Source organism: Lates calcarifer, linkage group LG21 (assembly GCF_001640805.2).
Source record: "Lates calcarifer isolate ASB-BC8 linkage group LG21, TLL_Latcal_v3, whole genome shotgun sequence".
Lineage (NCBI taxonomy): Eukaryota > Metazoa > Chordata > Actinopteri > Centropomidae > Lates > Lates calcarifer.
The window spans coordinates 20,517,304-20,540,729 of NC_066853.1; the positions used below are offsets into that span (position 1 = coordinate 20,517,304).

A 23,426-nucleotide genomic window follows, 5' to 3' on the forward strand; every position below is an offset into this window, starting at 1 on the left:
TGTTAGTGCTGGATTTTACTGCTTTTAGTCCAGTGAATGTAAACCCTTCTCAACTAGATGTTTACTTGGCTTATACCTCACAGAGATGAGATGAGATTTATTGTGCATAAAAACTACTGTATGAAGACAATATGCAATGCTTAACTGATATTAAGGTTCAGATAGAGCAAATAATAACAGCAGTGCTGTACTCCACTCTGCAAGTAGAGATCCTCACCAACATAATATGCAAAAGAAAAAAATATTATTATTATTATAATGATAAAAAATATATGCATTCAACAGTATGGCAATAAAGGATATACTTGAACAGATACATTGTAAGTATCGGGATTTTAGCATTGCATATATTGGTTGTCATAGTTTTAAAATTATTCTGTCATGAGTAGTTGATGACACTATACATGTATGAGTGCCCTCTTGTGGCCACATCGGGGAACTGCAAGAATACATTAGTTAAACCATTGTCAACACAGACATACTTAAACTACCGGTGAATAATTTCAAAATATAGTGACCAACTGACGCAATCCCAAAAAATATAGCTTTAAGAAGAAGAAATGGCCGATTTGTTTAAGTAGCGAATTTCATAATAGCTCCTCAGCAACCGTTGTTTCGTTGTAAAGGATAAAATCGCGACTGGTGACAGCGGGGACCTGCAACATTAGATACATTGATCAAAACAGCGTCACTTAACAGTAACTTAGTGACCAACGTGAAGCAATCACGTTTTCAGAGATTATACCTCTTTTCAGTAGAGGAAATACATACATTAATATTTGTTATTATTTTTAGAGCTATCAGTAGCTAGCTAGCAGGTGCAAGTTACTAGCCTACCGATACTGGTTGTTCGTCTCCTCCACTGTTTCACTTCCGCTATTAACTTTGCTTGATGTGTTCGTTTTTGAAGTGTATAATCTTATTTAAATCATGGATACAGAGGGAAAAGTTGGCGAATATGACAACAAAAGATGATTAAGTAACTGCAGAAACAATCACTGACACTTCCAATCAATACTTTCCAAATATACTGACCAAGTATTTAGAGTATTCAGCTCTACCTCCTCGTTTTTATGTCATCAGTAAGGGCCCGCTAGCGATAAACAGATTACGTCATCCACCCTCGACAAAACTACTTTTCCTCCATGGTGGCGGCACGATGGAGGTGTGTGGTTCTTCAAATGTTTCCCTAAGAGAGTTTGGCTGCGAGCAGAGCTTACTGTCTCGACCGGACGGATCAGCGTCTTTCATCCAAGGTGAGGACACATGGAGAGATGTTTCTGTGTCAGCTGTGGAAGGCAGCTCGGTTCGGTCTACTTCACACCGCGGTCCAGTCATGTTGGATTATCTGCAGTTTACTGTAGCCTTAACGCTGCTTGAAAAACACTCATAAAACTGTGAACAACCTTGATTTATCTATGAAAAGAACAAAGGGAGATTCCACTGCTTTTTTTTCCACATCTAGACCACATCAGAATTTAGAACAGCAATTTAACACTAAGGCTTGTCTGGTCTGGAGTTGATCATCCCAGAAAGATGTGTTGGTGCACACCAGATACACTCTGTGGTACATACACTTTCACTTTTTATATTCTCTTCTTATATCACATTATGACTGTGCATTTCCCCATGTTTTACACTGTGTGTGTTAACTATTGCATATAAATATTGTGTCACATCATATTTACAGAATGTTCTTTTTTAGTGAGGAACTTTGTTACTCTGGAGCCTTGCTTCATGTGTCAGAATCTTATTAATGTAACTTGAAAAATGTGTGTGTGAGAGAAGGATCTCATTTGTTGATGCTGCAGAGACCAGGCTTTAGGTTCATATCATGGCATTGTTTGAAGTTAAACTGTTTGTTTTTATAACTAGGTTAACTATCCTCAAAGGTGGTTTTCATGTAGTTCTATATGTAGCCCTGAGTTTTCTCACAACAGTATGTAATATTTTGTAACATCTCGTGATGTGTTTGCTCCTGTTTGGTGAGTGTAAACACAGTGAAACTAATATGTCCATGTCCAAACACCCATCAATGCAGCACATCAATTTAAATCAGCTTTCAAAGATCACTTGTTTTTGTATTTATACACCTAGTTTGTTTCCACAATGACAAATGTATCATTTATTCTACAAAGTACATATCATCTCTGAAAGCAGAGCAATGATTGAATGTGATAGTTTTGTTATGTATAACGGCTTCTGTCTGTAGTGAACTGGTGTTGTGTTAATGGCCAGTTTTTTTTTTTCAGTACACTAAAAATTAAAAAGTATCTTTCAGCCTTACACTGTACAGTTTTACACCAGTACAGTGTAAGCATGGCCTCTGTCTCATTCAGTCTTAAATGATTTAATGCTGTTGTTGCCTTCACCTACAGCTGAGGTGGAAACTTCAGTGATCACAGCCTCTGCGTCCACTTCCTTTTAGACATTGTTATTGTTTATATTCCGCTGTTGTTCTGCTGTGCTCTGGGCAAAAACGTCCCCCTCCTAAACCAGTAATATATTTTCTGTCCTCTGAATAATGTCCTCTGTTGTTCTTATCTGAAGGAGACACAAGTGTGTTGGCTGGAGTTTATGGACCTGCTGAGGTCAAAGTCAGCAAGGAAATCTATGACCGGGCAACACTGGAGGTGTTGATACAGCCCAAAGTAGGACTGCCAAGTAAGTTTCATTTGTTGAAAGTATCATGCAGTTCCTGAATGTTGCTGCAATGCACAGTGGGCAGCCTGAATCTTCCTGTATGGGTGATATTTTACACTTAGAACTTGTCATTTGATGCAGTGTTCAAAATATTTAATGTTCAGTTTGCATATCTCACACAGTATAGGGAGTATATATTGTAGTTATGATGCAGCACTGATGTGCCTTGAGATGACTTTTGTTGTGATTTGGCGCTATATAAATAAAATTGAATTGAAATTGAATATTAAGAAATGTATAATATACATGAAAAATTATTATGACATTTGGAAATAAATGTTTCTAATTTAAGGAGTTTAAGGAGGCTTGTAACCATTTTTACAGCCTTTTTCACTTCTGCTGTTTAAAAGCTGCTATACCTCAACTCACCACAAGGTGGAATAAGTCAGCCAGTAGGTTTTCTGTCTGACCTATCCCAACATTTCTTTATTTTTCTAGGTGTGAGGGAGCGATCACAGGAGCAGTGTGTGCGAGAAACCTGCGAGGCATCTCTGCTGCTGTCGCTCCATCCTCGCTCCTCGCTCACTCTCATTCTTCAGGTGTTGCATGATGATGGCTCAGTATCCTTCATTAAAGCTCTCTGCTGCTGTGAGCTCTTATGCTGTCAACTTGTTTACCACATTGAAATGGTCTCCTGCTGCTGTCTCTTGGTGAGTCTTCTTCCTTACCAGATCCTCAGCTCTTGTCCTGTGCTCTGAACGCTGCCTGTATGGCTCTGATGGATGCAGGCTTGCCTATGAGTTGCCTGTTCTGTGGAGTGACCTGTGCCATCGACACAGACGGTCAGATCATCACAGACCCCACTGCAGCTCAGGAAAAGGTAAATCTGAAGCGTGATGGTTGTGACAAGCATCTCAAAGCATTCACGTAGAAAAATACTAAAGGAAGTGATCAGCGTTCAAACGTATGTACTGGCTGGGCTGAGGGGCATGATAAGAATTGCATGTTGTATCAGTACATATCTGCAAAATCATCAATGACATTATTCAGGAATTTAAAAAGGACATTTAAAGGACCTGAGTTGTAGAAAAATCCCATAAAGACTGATCATGAACATACTATAGATCTGAAAAGCCTTAAAACAGATTGAATACACACTAGAATCTGATGCATTACAGTAAATTTTGGACATTAAAGTCTTCCACAGGCCAGTCTAAACCAAGTCTACTTGTGTAGTGAAATGGTTTTATTCCTGTGCCTCATATCTTGTATGTTGTGCATGTAATTGGCAGTTCAGCCTTCAAAATCATTCCTACTTTCAGCTGGAAAACTGAGCGGAGGAGTGAATTTCACTCTAATCTTTATGTAACTCTGGAGTTCAGGCCTGTTTTTACAGAGATGTCAAAAAATACTTTGGGAAGTTTAGAAGTCTAACTTAGATAGAGTCAGAGGCAGATTCAGGAAAAGCTGGGCACACCAATAAATATGACTTTAATTTGTTATAGTTAACAGAATAACTCATAAAATACAGTGTGTGTTATAGATTAATGATATGTTACAGCTTTTCTTCACGTTATTGTGTATGCCCCAGAATGTTTGCACGTCCTCTCAGTGCAGCCAGCACTCATCAGAATCACTCACTGAATTTGTTCATTTGCTCTCCTCCATTTCCGCTCTCACCAGGAAAGTCGAGCTCTGATGACCTTTGCTATTGACAGCACAGAACGCAGAGTATTGATGTCATCAACCAAAGGATCATTTACAGTTCATGAGGTCAGTTTTTAGATCTCAGAAACACTACAACATTGTCAAATTTATGTTTGTGATCCTGCCTAATACATGATTTCCAGATTTATACAGCTGTATTTTATTATGTTCTTGAATTCCTTCAGGCCTGATGATGATGATGATGATCAGTTTTGCTGTCTCTACCTGTAAGGATTCTGCAGATCTGTAATGTTTGTTTTTCCTCTTCTACAGCTGCAGCAGTGTATAGCAGTCAGTCAGAAAGCCTCAGAGAAGATCTTCCAGTTCTACAGGGACTCTGTCAGGCGACGATACTCCAAAACCCTAGAGTAAAGAAGCTGCTGTCTTTCTAGTCCTTTTTTATTTTATTTTTTTTAACAATACACACAAATACTGATGTTGTAATAAAATACTTAGCAACCACTTTGGGCTGCCTTTGCCTCAGTTCAGTTGTAGTCAGCTGTGCTGTGGCTGAGCGAGGGATTTACATGAGGACATTTGAAAGACCAGACCATATCAAACTGTCCGAGTGAGAAATAAAAAAGAGGAAAGATGAATGTCAAACAAGTGAATTTATTGGGATTCATTGATTTTCCTTCAGCTTAATATTTACATGTAATACAAGGATGTGAACTGGGAAAGAACTGAATATCTCTTGTACTAATAAATCTCATTTGCCACAAACTTTGACCTTTATCGACTCGCGTCGTCCAATTGGCTGCGTCCAGTCGTTATCTGTACAAGTGACACAAAGTGACACAAATCTGTGCAGACCCTGTTTCATACCAGCGTGATCAGTCAAGGCAATCCACATTAAACGCTCCCATATAAATCACTAATTGTGGTAACTCAGCTGTAAATGTCTTTCTTGACGTAAATGTCCAATGGGAACGGAGGATGGTTCAGGATTGTCAGAAATGTACGACGCTGTGTGTGGGCCCCGTATCACAGCACACCAACGGTGAAAGCAGACAGGGATTAGACACCGAGATATCACTGACGTGTCTACACATGTCACTTACAGTGATCGGAATCTACTGCGATACAACACTGGGTTTGCAGGAAACTAATGATTTAAGTTGTTTGTGGTTCACCTGCGGATTCTATAAAAACTATACATCTACATAGAAAACATCAACTTTTACCACACAGCTTTTATTTTTAAAATATTTATTTAGAGTTCCCTTGTTCCCTTTTCTTGTTAATGGCACAGTTAAGCTCAAACCAATATGGCCAGAGTTGTTCTTTCTTTAATCAAAGCTGTTCTTGCAGTGATTCAGGACCAAATGAAGGAAATGATCGAAGCTGGGAGTAGGTTTGTACACAGCAAACTACAAACCCGCCATGCAGGTATCTGTTGTGACCGAAATGGAGATTTTACTTGACTCATGCATCTCATGGCTGAGCTCTACAGGTCTTGTCAGACTTACTTTTTGCAACATTTTTTTGCCCCTTTGCTCATCTGAACAAAGTGTTAGTCAGTTTGTTTGCCTAAGTTTAAGCAGAGAACTTCATTTTTTTTTTTTTTTTAAAGTTTGTCATATTTCAAGAAGCAAGTTCCTGAAGGATTTGGGGGAGAAAATAGCTGAATCTATATTTGGGGAGCATGGAGTAGCAGCCTGGTTGCTTCTATTAATGGAACAGCTCATAAAAGGATGATCCTCAGAGTTTCTTCCATATTTTTGGCACTTTTCCTCACAGGGCTGTACTCCTCTGCCTATTTAATCATTTCCTAGCAATGTATATGAGGTGCACTGTATGACGCAGTTTGCTTATTTCTATATCTCCAGCCAGTGTTCACATCACGACCTTGCATTTCATTTTTAAACTCTTAGACTCCCTCTTAATATTTACTCTTATATAATGGCACTATATGCATTTTTCATTTAGCTTTTTGTGTATTTCAACATAAAGATACTTATTCAACTTGGCATAAACAAAGCAGAAATCAGTCCTTTCTGCAGGTACACAGTGAATGATGCTAAATGTGAAATGAGGACGGGACTGACGTACATGTGCGGGTCCCTCTCTCCCACGCCTCCAGCCAGAGACGTAGAAAGAAATTCTGGGTTCTCTCAAAGGATATCGCTTCTGTCCCGTCATGTGTTTGAAAAAAAAAAAAAAAAAAAAAAAGCTCTAAAAGCTCTGGGGCCCTACCACCACCCAGCTTTCACCTCACAAGCGACAGCACTGGTTGGCTCAGGCCCTCCAACAAGCGAGGTCCATCAGGATTTAGCCGCTGCCACGTCCTTGCTGTGACCTTCTCAGAAATCTGCAGACTCCGACGCCGCACGCTGCTTCCCTCCGCTTCCCAGGCAGTTGAGGCCACATATCCCTCCTTCTCCCCCCCCCCCCCCCCGCTTCTCATTATTCATCCAGCGTTTTGTGACAGTGATATCTACAGTGTTGTGATAACATCTGCATTTGTTGTCACGTTTTTTTTTTCCTTCCTTTTTTAAAACTTCAGCAATGCTTAACATGTGATGATGACTACAGCACAGATTTAAAGGATAGCAGGTAACTTAAGACCTCAGGTGACAAAATAAATAACACTTAACAGAGCGAGTCTTCTACATGGGGTGATGCTGAATAACTTCCAGTGATTTTTTTCTTCACGTGCGACAAACGTCCTCTGAGCTGAGTTATGTCCTAATCCAATTAGAAGTGATTATGATCTGTACACCAGCTCTCCTGTTGTATTTTTACCGTCTGCTCTCAGCTTTTCCAGCTTAGTGTAGATAAAACATGACTTACAGACAGGGTTGACAGATTGATTATTTTACATTTGCAGGTGATGTGATGGCTTGTGTTGAGATTCATGAAATGTGTGAGAGGTCTGGTTTTTTTTTTTTTTTTTTTTTTGTATCCCTGTGAGAGAGTTGCTTTTACGGAGGTTTTCCAGACAGGTAGGAAATCAACGCGGCGATGGCACAGATGTACGTTATGATTCCAAACACAATGGAGAGCACTGAGAGCCACAGAGCCTGGCGGGACGCTGCGTTGGCCCCCTGAAAATCCCCCTGAGCTGATGCCTTGTTGGTCTGAGAAATGGAGGAGAGAGGAGGGTGAGATAAGGATTAGGAGGAGGAGGGGGAGAAAAAAAAAAGAGTGGTATTTGTCATCATTTGTCAGTGTCCTCCCTGGCCTACACGTTCCTCTTCCACTCATTCCAATCACACGATAAACCCATATTATGTTCCATCTCTGAATCACACCCGCCGTTTGTGCCTCATTCATCACTCTCCCCTCCTCCCCTCCTCTCTCCCTCTAGTCCTTGTCTTTGACTCTGACCCCTGTTTTAGGTAGCACTCAACAATATTGGAAATCTATCACCTTGAGGCTTCTTGTTATGACTCTAATTAAACCTTAACGAAGGCTATTGATCTGATCAAAAGGCCTTTGCAGCTTCCTGCCAGTTAGCTTTGTAAAAGCGTTAATGGGATTTTTTTTTCCTGCACGGCTGGAATGATGCCTATATAAACTGCGGGCCTCTGGCAACCAAGGATAGAGGTGCTGGGGACTTTTCTCATGACATGGTTTGTGCAGTGATGTCTCTCCCTTTTCCCTTTGACCTGCTTCATATTTCCACCAACTTTGCCTAAGAGACTGATCACTCGTCTTTATTTTTGTGAATGTGTTAGTGTATCTGTAGTCTGGCCCTCAGCCTTTCTAGAGACTGGTTTTGGACAACTAGAGATGGGAGAGATGGTTACACTGGTAGTAACTGGTAGCTGGCACAGTGTTTGAAAGTAGCAGCTGATTTTGAATTGATTTTTTTTCAACGTGTTGGCTTGTTGGACTCATTTCTACAGTAGCACAAGGTGGATAATATATCAGCTGGCATTGGAAATTAATAATTCATATTGTAAGACAGGGAATACATATATGGTAGTAGATATGGTAGAAGGGGTGATTAGTAATACACTGGTCTTATTCATCATTATACTTGTTAGTTATCAACAGTATCTGTCCCATTATTCTGTTGTTAACATCTACATAGATCAGTGGGGTCAAGCCATCATTTAGGCTGGCAATAAATCAATTTATGAAGAAGAAAAAAAAACATCTGCTACTCAAACTTGTCTCTGTGTCTTTTCTGCTCTATTTCATTGGTTTTGTTTATTTTACTTGGCTAGCTGCTACATGAGCCCAGGTTTGTTTTGTTTTCATTATCTGTTATATGCTGGCTTGTGTTGCAAAACTTTATTTTAAAAAAAATTAATTGCTAACAAAAACACATACTATTAGTACTGTTTATGGCCTGTCTACAACATAGGTATAGTTTGCCTATGATGGGAAGGTAGTGAGTGTTGTTTTAAGAATCATGAACATCTTTCTGCATTCCTTCTTGGATTCTGCACCATCTCATAGCTCTTGTGGCATAAACCTGCAAATCTTGGTGTAACACCTCCCTGTCTAAAGAAATTTCATAATGACCTCACTTGCACCGCATTTAAGATACCAGACCTGTTGTTAGTCTACACATACTGCGGAGGGTAAGACATCACCCTCGGCTGTGAACTGCACTGCCAGGTTGTATCTTGTCAGTTCAGGACTGAGAGCGTGTGTGTGTGCGAGTGTGTGTGTGTGTGTGTGTGTGTACCTTCTGTGAAAGGTAGAAGGCAGCGATGCCCAGGGGCCAGAAGCAGCAGAGCATGGAGAAAAAGGCCAGACCCAGGTAGTCCTGAGGGATCATCAGAGGGAAGTTGCTCTCGCTGTCTGTATCACTGAAGTCATCAATAGATGAGTCCTGGGATTCAAACAGAGTGCACTCAGGTTGCATTCAGGTTAGAGGATCTGGTCATCCAAATTACAAAGAAATACCTCTGATGGCATCTGCCTTGTTCGCTTTTGTTTGCCCAGGTTTGAGTTATTTGTAACTGAGATTTGCAATGGAGATGAACTGAATTTCATTTCACAGCAATGAAAAATGGCATTTAAAAAATCTGTCTCTGGAAATACTGCCCCCATTACTCTGGAGAAGCCACAGTGAACTGTTTTCATCATTCTTCAGTCCAAGGTGGTTCCACTAAAAACCGTTAGTAAAGTCAAATCTGTTGATTATCCAGAGTAACCAGAACATTGTTTCTGGAGAGACACTCAATATATGCATCATTTTCAAATGAGAAAACCAGGGCAAGTAAAACCACAGTTATTCATGTGGCTAGATACCACTATCTTGAGTGAAATAACTTGAGTGAAATGTCCCTTTAGACTAAAAGTGTATTCATTCAAAGGCAGGCATTGAGTATTACTCACTTTAAATGAGGTGCATTACACACACAAACATAATACACTCGCTAACAGTAAGTCTACTGTTCGATGGAAGAGCATTACAAAAATGCTTTTTCTTGTCATGTTACGTTCACGTCCTCCACAACAACTGGGAAACTTTTCTTGTGCCTGTAAGATAATGTGACTGAATGGGGTTAGTCTGGATGTGCACTAGCTCTGTTGACCGCAGGTGATTCATGACTCATGCATCTTTTTGAAACAGCTGCATATTCAATCCGACTTCCTCTCTCACTCTGACCCCGTCATGTTACGCTGCTTGTTTTATTTTGTGCATGAAATAACTGTGCGTTTTCAAAAGACGCTCCTGTAACTTTTGATGTGTCATGCACCAGCACGGCTACATAAAAAACTGCTCTTCTTTTTTTTCCTTAAACCAGGTAACCAGGATGCTTTATTACACACAGTGTTTTTTGATATTGGTTCGTTAGCAATGATCCATTTGGAACTACCTCATATCACTTGCACTTAATATATCTTAGAAATGCCTGACTCATAACAAATGTTAGTATATCAGGACTGATTTACCTGCAGCATTTTTGGTTGATATAAATGCACCATTTAGAAAATCTCATACTGAGCCAAAAGCCAGATGTGCTCAAATGTGAAGTCACTCAGGACGGGACACTCCTCTGAGATCATTTTTTCTGTTCAGGCACCATATACACTACTACTGATCAGCCCCACAGTGAAAATTCATCATGAGGTGATGAAAGAGTTTCATGGGCCAGTTTGAATCCTTTAACTGAACATTTGCAGTGAAACAAAGGAGCAGGAGATGTTGTGTTGTGCCTCTTTGAGGTCACTACAAGGTTTTATTCCCACAGGCCTGCGCCTTTGCATCACTGCACGACTACCAGCATTCAGAATGAGCTTGAAAAAAAAAAAAAACCTTATGTCATGTGCTGTTCTTTTGTCCTTGTGGAGCAAACTCTCAACCTAAACTGCTGCAGCAGCCAATTACTCTTTATTTTAATGGTGTGTAATACTACTGTTTGTCCTCTTGATTGTGTTTTTAATCAAAGTAATAATCATAAAACAGCCTTCAGCCTTTTAGTTCATGGTGGGTAATTGAAACTTTTATTTAACCTCGCTGGAGACTTTTTAGAATAATTTAAACACTCCAGCACCTACTTATTTGTGACATTTGCAGTGTGTACATTCTCATGTTGACTCCTAAAGCATCACATGACCACTGTAAAAGTTTTCAAGCTAATCTGCATTTCACTCCAGGGTGAGCTTTGCTCAGCAATCTATGAAAATAGAACTGGCATCCTCCATCTCTACTGTAGTGTCATTACCTGCACCGCAGCAGGAGAGGAGCTTTATGTAATCTGGCTTTTTGACAGTAAGCATTCAATTGCCACCTACCCTGAAATGCACTGCTCATATGTCTATTTTAAGTTCCTCTCTCGTTCCCAGAATCTGCGCTGAAAATACGAGACTGTCTCTTCCTTTAAATGTAAAACGCCTCAGAGCAAAAAAGAGGATGTGGTAGAAATGAGATGTACGATAATTATTTATGTGCAGGGATGGAACGATTAATCAAATAATTGATTAGTCAGTCAACAGAAAATGAATCTGTTGTAATAATCGACCGATTGTTCCCGTTTCATCTATCAAGCAATAATGCCAACTATTCTCTGATTTAGATAATCCAGTATGAGGATTTCCTGCTTTTCTGTTTCATATCATTGTAAACTAAATATCTTTGGGTTTGGACTGCTGGTTGAACAACAGGACATGTCATTTTAGACGTATTCACATGTTAATAGTAATGGCTTTCTATCTGAGTACCTACAGGAGAGAAATCAGTTGCACTGTTTTCATATAACTGTCATTATTTTGTTTAAAATTAATGCTCGATTTTACAGTTTGGAATTTATTAATTTGTTATATAAATAACATCATGTCAGTGGGATGTCTTACATCAGAGTCAGGAAGCAGGTCATCCTCATCATCCATGCTGTAGGAGACACTGTGGAAGTCCTGCGTCTCGGCCAGCAGCTTCCTCTCCAGGGTGGAGCCGGGCCGAATGTCCACAAAAGTGGTCTCCAGGTAGTCTTTGCTGAGAAGGGAGTCTGTGTGACCCCAGATGGGCGCCGGTGGGTAAAAGGACTCCAGTGTGCGAGGTAGGGAGCAAGGGTCCAGTAACTGCTGCTGCTGAAGCTCAGGAGGATGCCCACAATAGCCCCTCCATGCTAAGGGAGGGTACGCCCTGTCCTCCTCACACTTCACCAGGATGCCTTTGAACAGCCCGCCTGGGGCTTGTCCAGTCCCGGGCCCCAATGCCCTGCTGTTATTGGGGTTTTCTCCCAGAAGAGGGTGCTCTAGCTCATCTAGATTCTCCATCCCTCTCTTTTAATACCAACCACACGAGGCCACCACATCAACAACCAAATGTAATCTACAAATCGGTCTGCAGCGCGTCTCCCTGAAAAGCGTCCGATGGGCTTATGCAAAGGCAGCTGCTTTGCTGGTTTTAGTGTTTCACTGATAATCCATCTTTAATCCTATTCTGTAATTTTTGTCTTATTATAGGCCTTGGTCCAGAGACCAACAATACATGCCAGATTTATGATAGAGTGAAATATCCTTAATGTGCCAAAGGTGGCCCGCTGCTGTGTGCTATGAGATGTGGTGCTGAGGTTGTGTTAGTGGATTCAAAATTCTCTTTTCCTCACATGTCATAAGCTATTTGTTTCAGGGCTTGATGGCTCAGGGTTTGCCCCATGTCTTCCATTTCACATGATTGAGTGTGTCAGTGTTCATGAATATGCTAATGTTGGCTACTTTCTCTCTCATACAATATGGAAATGTCAATTCTGATGATGGAGGACCTTGATTGGCCCCAGACGGGCTAATGAAAACACTGGGCAATGGGATTTTAGTGTGACTGCCCTCAGGAACTCATCAAAAATGTCTCTTGCAATAAAATATTAAGTCTTAATCTAAGCACAGTGTCGCAGAATGAAAACTCTGGATGTCAATCTTTCCCTTCAATGGTTTTGGATGGAAATGAGCAATGACATGTGAGTTGAGAAATGGGTGCATGGAGAGCAACAAAAAAGACTTTCAAGCTGTCATGGCAAAAAAAAAAAAAAAAAAATCTTTTTGTTTGTCCCTCTGCAAGAGTCTGAAAAAAGTGCACTGACACTGCTTTCAAAAACAGGCCAAAGGCAGGGGCCCTTCAGATGACTGGTCTGATGCACAGTGGGGTGTTTTGAAGCTTGAATATGCACAACCTCCAGCAGCAGTCAAACTAGTGGCGCAATGAACGGATTGGGGCCATATTTGAGGGCAGTTAATCTGTAAAAGCAATGAGACTCCAGAAATAGAATCCTATGGTGCACATCCGCAGGTCAGCAGGCCTGCCAGCATGCCTGTTCCTCTGTTGTTGCTGCAAGAAGCGATAATGAAGAAATCAAAGTCCTCTGGTTTTGATTTATGGCCGTGGGTTTGCTGCCTGCTACAGCAGCGCTCCTCTGGGACATGCAATTTTAATGCATCCAGTCCACCTTAAGAGGGTTTCATTCAGGACAGGCGAGGAGTTGGGTGGACGATGAGGTCTGTTAAAAAAAAGAACAAGGTCACACAAAATATTTAGTTTTGTGTTTAACGCCAACTTTCTGAACACAGCATTGTGTTTCTGAGGTTAGCGTGCTTCCAAGGCTCCAGTCTTGTTTTTCCTCATGAACGCATACTCACACTACTTGGGCCTTACCCAAACCTTTACCCCAAACTCACATCAGACGCAAGACATTAGTGCAGTGTAAGCACAACAGAAGTGTCTGTCCATTTAACCAAACAAATCCAACCTATGTTAAAGAGTGACTGTCCTCAGGACCGGCTCTTCTTTCAGCCAGCAATTGCAGACAGTGACTGGACTAATTGTCTTTGAAAAACTGACTAACCCTTGCAACCCTTTAAACTATGCCATATGTATGGCAGAAATGGCTTATTTTTGTCATGCATTAACACACAGTAAAAGTTAGATAGCTACGCTTTATTTATTCAGGCAGTTTCACTGAGATCAAGATTTTATTTCCAAGAGAAATCTCATCTGAAACACAACTCTGCAGCAGAAGCCAAGGTACAATTAACATGGAAATGAACACACATAATTTTATTTTTCTACATTCTAGTTGCTTAGAGACTCTGCCAGTACAGGCCAATTATATATATTTATCGTATGCATTTATTATTTCTTAAAATAGAAAACACATTGCTGATTTGTGTAGGCTAAGTGAACAAAATGAGTCCACACTAGGCAGACCAGGTTAGAAAATGTGTGTTCCTCACCAGTCACACTAAGCTGGCCATTTCCTAATTAAAAAGTTTACTTGCATGTCAACATTGCATTTTAGTGTGGACAAAGAAAGCGGGCGACTTTGTCAAATGACATGAGCAAACATGTTCAGAGGCTGTTGCATCAGTAAACCCACTGTCTCTGTGCAGCACAGCTGTTGTCGTTAAGCTGTATTTATGTATTCTGCAATTACTTCACAATCATAACACAGTGATTTGATCGACAGTGCAGGATATACTGCTCCTGATTAACACGTTCTATTGATGAGCCACAGTCAAATGTACTTTAAATTAATTGCTCATTTTGCAAGGACAGTGGTCATTGATCAACAATGAGAAAAACTGTACATGAGCCACAGTTAGCTTAAATTTATATCTTTAACCCATTCAGTTGTTAAAAAGACACTGTAATAATAGAATCAAACAATGTGTCACTGTTTTATTTGTTCACAACGAAGGCCAGAAATTATGTGAACAGGAACAACTGAATGGTGAATTCAGCTGTATTATAGATAATCACAGACGGCCAGAGCAGACATAAAGTGTAATCAGCTGAGACTCAGTAGAGTGATCAGGCTGTCTGCTCCACGTACTCCTCGGATGTAAAGCACAGTTTTTTGTTTGCTGACAGAACGACTTTATACATTTTCTTATTGTATAGGACTTGTAGTGTGGACGGCGATATTTATAAAAAATAACCACTGAACAAATGAAGCCATCTCAGTGTTTCTCATGCATGCTGGGATAGTGTCCTGCCCCTGACCACCCTGCACAGGATAAACTGCTTATAAAACGGATGGATGGTTGGACACATACACCTGATAGCCCCCGACATGTATGACATTAGAGTTCAACTCACATGCGACTGACTTCCGTGTATTCCAAACTGAGAATATCTAAAATTAGCACACAACAGAGCGGTGGAGAAATGCTACTGTGAGCTGACAAGTGAGAAGTCTCTGTATTGTTTGTTGAGGGGCTTTTCATTCCCGGCAGAATGAGAAAGTGTCATTTCAACAAACTACATAATATCTCATCAGTAAGTATTCATTTTGCATGGCAGAGTGCTTCACAGGCTCGAGATCAATTCAATGACTTGTTGTTGCACGCCTCACCGCACAGCGCAGGGGGAAAAAAATAGCAAAAAAGAAACTTGAATAATTGGGTGTCTTCAGGCTGGCGTGGTGCTGAGGGCTGTATTCTGCTCGCAGCGCTGATGCTGCTTTGCCGTGCAAACCCCCTCTGCTCCCCTCCCTCCTCACCCACTCCTTTATGGAAGGCTAGTACCTCTCATCCTGAACGAGCTGAGTGATCGTTCAACACACTGACGTCAGCGACAGCTCTGAGCAAACTGCCTCCCCCTCATAATAATAACACACACACACACACACACACACACACAAACACACACACACATCTGGACATATGGTGCATACTGCACACATGCTCACTCACACACTAATATTTGTAGCACCAGCCTTCCCTCTCTCTTCTACCCCCCTCCTAATCGCTGCAGCTTCATTCCAGGAGAGATGCACTCAGCTTTATTACACCCCGCCCCCCACCCCCCCCTTCACCTCTGCCCATCCACCGTAAAAAGACTTCTGTCAGCTGTATTATAAGCCTGCCTCCTTTTCTGATTCTGCAACGCTCATAAAACATCCAGTCAGGTAGAGGGAAGGTTGCAAGGACGCCGCTGCAAATCACCACTGACACTTTTACAAGAGCTCCTCTTCTCTGCCTTCCCTATCTCTCTCCCTTTTAGTCCGGTGCTCTGTCATACACATACACAACCACACATACTTATATCCCTCTTTTTTTTTTTTTTGCTTTTGATCTGGCTCCTTCTCTTGTTCATAATCCAGCCAATACTGTCGGCAAAGCTACTGTACAAAACTTAAAACTCGTCTTACTTGGTACAATTCCTACTTGCTGCATGAATAGAAAGCTTATTCTTAAAACATGGAAATGTGCAACCAAAGTGAAATATGGCTTTAAACCCTGTTGCTGCTGACTCTTATAGAGATTTTCAGCAACTCTGCAGTCTTTTTGATTCTCTATCTAACAGCGCGTGCACACACACACACACATACTCGTGCACAAAGCTGGAGGTAATTGCTGTAATATTTCAGCTGATACAGATCGAGGAGATGCAGATACAGCGAACACACTCGTAGAAAAGAAAGGGCACGCTGGCTGTAGAATATTGGAGCTGTAAACGCCTGCAGGCTCTAATAAAAAGACATCTTGAAGAACAGCGATGTCAGGCTGATAAGACCAGAGCAGGCTTCGAGATACGCCAAACACAAAATCTGAAAACCCAAGTGGCGGTTAAATAGCCCTATTGATTTCATTTCCAAACCCCTTTCTCACGCTCTCTCTTTCTCTCTTTCTCTCTCTTCCTTGATCTGTGTGGAGTGACTGACGAGAGCAGAGAGGAAACTGAACAGAAAAGATAAGCAAAAAACAGGCGGCGACATAGAGAGTGTTGCACAGCTCGTGAAGCTCAAAGTAACATCATGTTCCTATGGAAACACATTCACCATGGAGTGCAGTGTTCACTGCAGGATAAATGAAGCAGAGGCTAATTTGCCATTTCAGTACTGTTCCTCTGCTCGGCTTGATAATAACTGGATGGGATAATTTCAGCGTAGCCGTGCCTTCCAGTGAGGATGTGTTACTGTCACATTAGACTGCAAAGGATGGATAATTTCCACAGAATTACTCTATAATAACAAATGAGCGCAGTCACGCCAGGCACTGGGTTTACTTGAACTCCCCCCCTGTGCAGAATGTGTGTATGACAGCGTGAACTCATTAATCAGTCCACAGTATGCCCTGCTCTAACCCCAGACACACACACACACACACACACACACACCACACACACACACACACACACAGTCGATTCATTCCCAACACATAACTACACATGCACTCACAAACACATGCAGTCCTTTACAGCCTTGCATCATTCACATTTTCAGACACACACGGTAAACAAGCCTTTTGAAGATGTCCATGCCCTGCCTCCTACATGCTCACATACATAATTACACACGTCAAAACACAAACTCTCACACATACATGCACACACACACACACACACACACAGTGCTCACACAGCTGGTGCTTGTGTGCAATGAGGCCTGAGGAGTGAGAAGTTACCCATCTGCAATATGTTGCAAATAGGTCCAGCATCTCTGCAGTGTGTGTTGTATGTTGTACTCAGTGTTGTACTCATGTTTTGTGCATCTGTGAGCATCATGGGACAGACTGCACAGGGACTGGCTATAGCTCACAAATTGTGTTGTGTATATAAATATATACATATGTGTGTGTGTGTGTGTGTGTGTATGAGTGTGTGCTTATGTGTGCATGTATCATTTGTGCTTCAGTGGCTCCTACAGCTGCTGTCACTCAGTTCACCATACTCTCCAAGGTTTACACATATGGATGTGCACTGATTGTGTGTGAATGTTACTGTGTAGAAATATTTGACAATGTAAGAAAATGTTTCTTAAATGCTTGTTGTATATACTTGTACATTCCCAGTGACATACAACACACTGCATGCAGACGCAGAAGCCATTTGGATATATTTCAGATTTTCATATATTTGACCACCAACAACAAATGGCGGTTTTTAAATCTCCAGTTTCAACATGTTGTTGTTCTAATTCACTTATTAAAATAGGAAAATAAACATAAGTTCAAGTAATAGGTTGCTGTAGCTAAATGATGGCTGAAACTGAAAAACATGTCCTGACTTGCGAAAACACGTTTTTGTTGACAACATGTGGAATAAATATTTTTGTACACTCAGCATACAAAAACATAGAAATGTGTCAATTTATTTTAAACCAAAGAAATTCCCTAAATTTAAGGATTTAATTTTATCCCCTCAAACTGTGTTTTTGTCTTCGGTGGAAATGACATTTATACCATACACTCTTCATAAAACCCCTGATGAAAATGGTGGCTAACACCATCTTGTTATTGTTTAAATATGTCAGTTTATTTTTAGTAATGTATTATTGGTAAAGCCTGCGCAAATGTGTGTGAATGCTGACATGAGCTGCAAAACTGCCAAAATACTTAACAGAGGCTTAACAGGCACTACTCAAAGGCTGCACAGATGTCACCTAGACTGTGTTTACATCAGCCGTATTGCAGTGTAATGACCTGTACATACCTGCGTGTGTTTATCCATGTGCACGCATGTGTGTGAGTGAGGGTGTGTGTAGCAGTATTTATCTCAATGTGGTGACAAATATCTGTTCACACACATTAAGGGGATTCTCCTTCAATCTGGGGACAAAAAAAGCTGGTGAACAACAACAAGGTAAACCGCTGAAGATTTAGAATTACCTGGGTCTGATTAAGCTTTGTTTTGGTTAAGGTCAGGGGACAAATATGAATCAACACAATGTCCTCACAAGTTTCTAAAACACAGTGTGATTTAGGATGCGTGTGCTGAATGAGGTAATTAGCCTCTCACAGATCTTTACATGAACAATGATGTATTACATGGTCCAATCATCATCGTCATCATCGCCACAGTGGAAGGGCAAATTTGTTGGCCTTTAATTGACAATAATGGGCCGCCACACACATACGCACACACGCACGCACACACACACAGTCAGGCTAAGAGCAGAGAAAAGACTTGCCCTTAATTAGGAATCCTGTCAAGCAAAACATCCTGTGTGTCCTTTGAAAGCTCACACTGCCTCCACACACACACACACACACACACACATACATATATATATATATATATTTCAAATTCAAATCACATTTTTTACCTGCAGAAAAGATGAAAGGTTGTCTAAGGTTTCAGGAATACTGCACGAGTGTGCTACGGTTTTATTTTACTGCACACCAGGCTTGTTGTACAGCAGTAAATAGCTATACAAATATAAACAATGGAGCAGAGCTGTGTGTGTTTATGATGGGGGGTTGTTCTGCTGCTGTTGAGGCGCCACTCCAAAGAAGCATATCCTCTTTTGTATGTGCATAATTATACACAGAAATAAAGCTGAAAGGTGAATTTTCTGTTTAATTAACGATGAAAACTGAAGGATACTCACTCCTGAAGTGTAGGTGATATCAACCTCCTTCTCACAGTATTACAGTAATACATATTTTGTCTCTTGCTAAAGATCAGGGGCCATAATAAACCAGCTTTCTCAAATATTAGCCCTGAATCAGTAATTAAACGGTTTCATGTGAACACAGAGATCCACTTGGGATCCAAGACCTGTCCTGACAAATCACTGCTGTCATGAAAGTCAAACTTGAATATTAATAAATTATTATTAATTGAAAAAACCATTAACTGGGGAAACAGTATTAAAGATTATAATTAGGCTGTAATCTGTAGCTATTCTTACAGCAGTTTAGTATTTAACAGTAATGCGCTCACCCTCATAAAGGCTGAGTGAAGGTGGGTGTGATGGAAAAATTCGAGGTTTTCTTTTGTTCTCTCTCTTAAAAATAAATTAAAAACAAAGAAACACCACACAGTGTTTCATTTGAGTATTCTCACCTTTAGGAAGAAACTCAGATCCGTTTTTCTCTGTCCAGTCCTGCTGTCCTGTCCTCAGGATGAGTCCTCCGAGAAGAAACGGGGGGAAATCCAGAATCCCGGTTTGAACCATCCACAGGACTGAACGCTTCTACGCACTGGTAGCGCGTTGTTTTGCTTGCTTCTCGCGTGGGCATGTGCAGAAAGTGTGCATGTATATCTGTGTAAGTCTAGGTGCACTGAGATTGCGTATAGATTGCATGTATCCTACACGTGTTTGTGCGTGTGTGTGTGTGTGTGTGTGTGTAAGAGAGAGAGAGAGAGGATGCGAGCGTTGAGTTACGGAGCAGGAGCCAAACTTGTCGGCATCCCTCCGTCGAGCTGTGCTTATGCGACTGTGAAGGCACGAAGATGTCCCTGTTACACCTGTGCAGTCTGGCGGCGATAATGCACTTGCTTTGTCAAGGATGCCCCTTCCCCCTGCACAGCATCTTCTCTCGCATCCTGCCCGGCTCGCTCTCTCCTCCTAACAGAACGGAGGTCTTTCAGTTAATCCTTGTTGCGGCCGCAGTGCACCTCACGCCGTGTCAACTTTCTTCTGCCACTCTCAGCTGTTCTCTGACTTTCCAAATACGGCTCTCTTCATCTCCTCTCTCTCTCCTCCACCTCCCTCTGCCTCTCTCCCTCTCCTCTTTGCCTTTCTTCAGCTCTGCTACCTTATTACGGCGGAAATACTGGGTCCTAAAGCCTGTTGGCGCAGCACTTGACCATGTGTGTGTGTGTGTGTGTGTGTGTGTGTGTTTTATGTGAATTACTCCAATGTCTTCGTAAGGACAGAAAGGAGGACAAACGCGCAAAGTGAGGGCATTTGGCCTTTTCTTACTTCTTTAAGAGGATTAAAAGGGTCAGGGCTTGATTTTGGATTGGGGTTAAGATAGGGATGTAGCAGGGAGGTTTAAGTTTAGCCTTCGCAACACAAATATGTGTGTTCATTGGGATGCCAGTGGGTCTTAGGACTCTGGACGAGCTGCAAATTCAATATCATGCATGCAGAAAAGTGCAAGCAAAAGATGAAAATCTCCTTGATGCTGCTGCATGTAGCAAACCCTGAAATGAACAGAGGCAGCAATCAAAACAGAGATGGGGCTTGGTGTTATGCAGTAGCTTTGTGTGTGTGTGTGTGTGTGTGTGTGTGTGTATGTGCTATTCCAGGGTAGAGGTAGCGAGATGCCCCTCAGCGAGGATGACTCCACTTTGCGTCAGGCCTTTCATGTCCACTTCACCCTATGACCCACTTTGGTCGCCCAGGCCATACCAACATCAAGCTCTCCAGTCAGAAAAATGACTCAAGATGCAAAAACAATCATCCCTGCTTCAGGCCCATGCTCGTTTTGCCTCTTCCAGGGGAGGCCATGCGAGATAAAGCTCAGGCATTGCTGGACACCAGCAATCAATGAAATCCGCAGGGCTTACGCTGAGTATTTAATGAGGTGCACTGCTCTTAGCTAGAATCCTCTTCCGCCAGATATGGTTTAACCTTTGGGCTTTTTTTTTTGTTTTGTTTTCTTTTTTGTTGTTGTTGTTGTTGTTGTCATACAGTTCTTTCCAGCCAGTCAGCAGAGCTGCAAAGCTGCCTATCTGATGCTCCATTTGTCTTTGGCTGTCAGAGTGACAAGGGGCCTCTCAGTCCATCATGACGCAGGGATCAATACCCTCTCCTTAGTCTGAGCACATCCTCCCCCCATCACTCTATTTTCCATTGCTTTCTTTCTTACTTCTTCCCTCCACTCTCACTCTCTCTTCCCACTATAGTTCTCTATCTCTTTCTCACTCTCTCCTTGCTTCTCTCCCCTCTCTCTGCCCCATTATCTTTCTTTCATCTTCATCTCTCTCTTTTCTTTACTCAGTAGCTTAAGCATGCAGAGTAAAGGACAGGTGAGAGAAACAAGAGGATTGATCTGGTGGGAGGAGTACAATGAAGGCACTAATGATATTACATAGGGTGAGACCAATGTATGCTCTGTTAATGTCAGACCAATATTGGTCTTACAATATTAGCAGTGCTGTATAACCCTTATACAATGAAACCCAACCACACAACAACTACTTTAAGAATTTCTTGGGGCCCCTGAATGAATAACGTAAATTAAATCACCACAATCATGACTGAGCCACAGCTGTAAGCCCCCTGTTCTTAAGATGAAAACACTTCCCTGCTATTCTCAAAGTAATCTACAGTACAGTGATCACTTCTGCAAATAAAGAAAGCTCTGAGTCTTTGAGTTTAATAGTTGAGGCCAAGATGGAGACTGTTGCAATAATGGCTTTCAAAATGGATAGATGGTCAATATGGATGAACCAGTTTTTCATTTCTTTATGTGTGCATTCCTCATTTCACAAATGTTACTGGAATTCTTGTCTTCTTCAGACATCGTCACCACCATCCACTCCAACCTTCTATTTGCAACCCCTCACCTATGTGTGTGTGTTTATGTGTATGTCACTTACTGCCGACTGATGTCGAGGGATGTGTCACCAGGTGAGCATAAGACTCTCATCTCCTTACCTGTCCATCTCCCCTACAAGCGGATTTGAGGCTAATGAGCTAACAAGGGATTGAGACAACTTCTGGGTGAAAAGCCAACGACCACCTTACAGCGAGATGGCAGACGGTCACGCGACAGCATATCTGCACATATAGCGCGGTTTTCAGCAAAACCAGCATCATCAGACTTTAAATTAACGCTCAGTGACAACATTCTTAATTAGGTGAAAGAAGCTGCAGCAAGGCTTGACATTATAAGTAAGCTTGTGTTTTTACTCTCAGGGCGCTGTGGCAGCAACACCTCTACGTGAATGGCCACCTCAGCAAACCCTGTAAGAGAGGAAGAAGGAGGGAGGGAAGGGGAACTGTAGTATTAGTGGAAAGCCTGAGGTGTTAAGTAGCTCAATAGGGAAACACAGCTAATACAATACTCACTGAGGAGAGGAAACAAAATCACTTTGGAGTTCTAAAATGTAATTATTGCTTGAAAGTGTTCAATCTGTGTGGACAGGCTTATAATTAGATTTCATTTATTCAGTTCAGATATCCAAACTAAAAGCTGTGCTGAATTGTCCAGGGTGCTCCTCTCTTAAGCCTCCTACTTTGTGTGTGTGTGTGTGTGTGTGTGTGTGTGTGTGTAACAGCCTTGGGGGACATATTGATATTTTAGCAAGATGTAATCTATTATCCTTTTTTACAGAGAAGGGCTAACAAGAGATCCTGTTTGTGTGCCAAGCACTTTGGGAAAAATGCAAATGCAGCAGCTCAATCTCCCGTCTGGGCTGCACACAGCTGATGAGGGCTGATTTGTGTGTGTGTGTGTGTGTGTGTGTGTGTGTGTGTGTGAGCATGTGCGTGTACATGTTGCAGTACAACTGGGTTTTTACACACCACCACAGAGGAAATGAACCCTCTGTACTCCATCTCCCCCATAAAGACAATTCATGGTGAAAGTCAGGGACTCATGACTCTTTCTTTCTTTCTTTCTTTCTTTCTTTCTTTCTTTTTTACCATGAATATCTCTCTCCACTTTCTGCCTTTGGAGGTCTGAATTATTTATTGTACATAAGGAAAGCAATGCAAGTGGCAAGTGGTACAAGGACAATCAAAATGGAAAGAGCTCAGCATTAGACACTCAAACACACCCACACAAATTCACGTAAGGCATCATCACCAACCCACACACATGCAGGTATGTTTACATAAATGCACTCAAACAGGCATGTGCGTGCACACACACACACACACACACACACACACAGAGAGTTTGAATATGGATGATACATGGTTCAGTGATCGTAGATGCCTGCAAAAAGTGTCATCATTTACATGCTCTGAGATAGCTTTGGTTTTCTATATTTG

At 41.5% G+C, this 23,426-nt stretch overlaps 2 protein-coding genes across 2 annotated transcripts; one reads left to right on the forward strand and one right to left on the reverse strand.

The window, feature by feature from the left end:
- The first annotated feature begins 1,092 nt into the window (after positions 1-1,092).
- Positions 1,093-5,073, forward strand: exosc5 (exosome component 5). Its single transcript, XM_018665599.2, has 6 exons — positions 1,093-1,256; positions 2,551-2,664; positions 3,142-3,263; positions 3,383-3,523; positions 4,327-4,416; positions 4,624-5,073. The coding sequence occupies exons 1-6, from the start codon at positions 1,160-1,162 to the stop codon at positions 4,720-4,722; spliced, it is 663 nt and encodes a 220-aa protein (XP_018521115.1). The 5' UTR covers positions 1,093-1,159; the 3' UTR covers positions 4,723-5,073.
- Positions 4,943-20,223, reverse strand: tmem91 (transmembrane protein 91). The gene is made up of 4 exons (XM_018665598.2): positions 19,541-20,223; positions 11,611-13,250; positions 8,993-9,139; positions 4,943-7,430 (listed from the first exon to the last, which is right to left on the reverse strand). Exons 2-4 carry the CDS (start codon positions 12,031-12,033, stop codon positions 7,275-7,277), a joined length of 726 nt encoding a protein of 241 aa, XP_018521114.1. The 5' UTR covers positions 12,034-13,250; positions 19,541-20,223; the 3' UTR covers positions 4,943-7,274.
- Positions 20,224-23,426: the final 3,203 nt, after the last annotated feature.

What these genes read in the sequence shown, in the direction of transcription:
- exosc5 (XM_018665599.2), top strand. Translation starts at nt 1,160, where the DNA reads ATGGAGGTGTGTGGTTCTTCAAATGTTTCCCTAAGAGAGTTTGGCTGC. An exon ending in GCCCAAAGTAGGACTGCCAA is followed by an intron (nt 2,665 to 3,141) that starts GTAAGTTTCATT and finishes TTATTTTTCTAG; the next exon opens with GTGTGAGGGAGCGATCACAG. An exon ending in TGTTGCATGATGATGGCTCA is followed by an intron (nt 3,264 to 3,382) that starts GTATCCTTCATT and finishes CCAGATCCTCAG; the next exon opens with CTCTTGTCCTGTGCTCTGAA.
- tmem91 (XM_018665598.2), bottom strand. Translation starts at nt 12,033, where the DNA reads ATGGAGAATCTAGATGAGCTAGAGCACCCTCTTCTGGGAGAAAACCCC. An exon ending in ACCTGCTTCCTGACTCTGAT is followed by an intron (nt 9,140 to 11,610) that starts GTAAGACATCCC and finishes TTTGAATCCCAG; the next exon opens with GACTCATCTATTGATGACTT. An exon ending in CCTTCTACCTTTCACAGAAG is followed by an intron (nt 7,431 to 8,992) that starts GTACACACACAC and finishes TCCATTTCTCAG; the next exon opens with ACCAACAAGGCATCAGCTCA.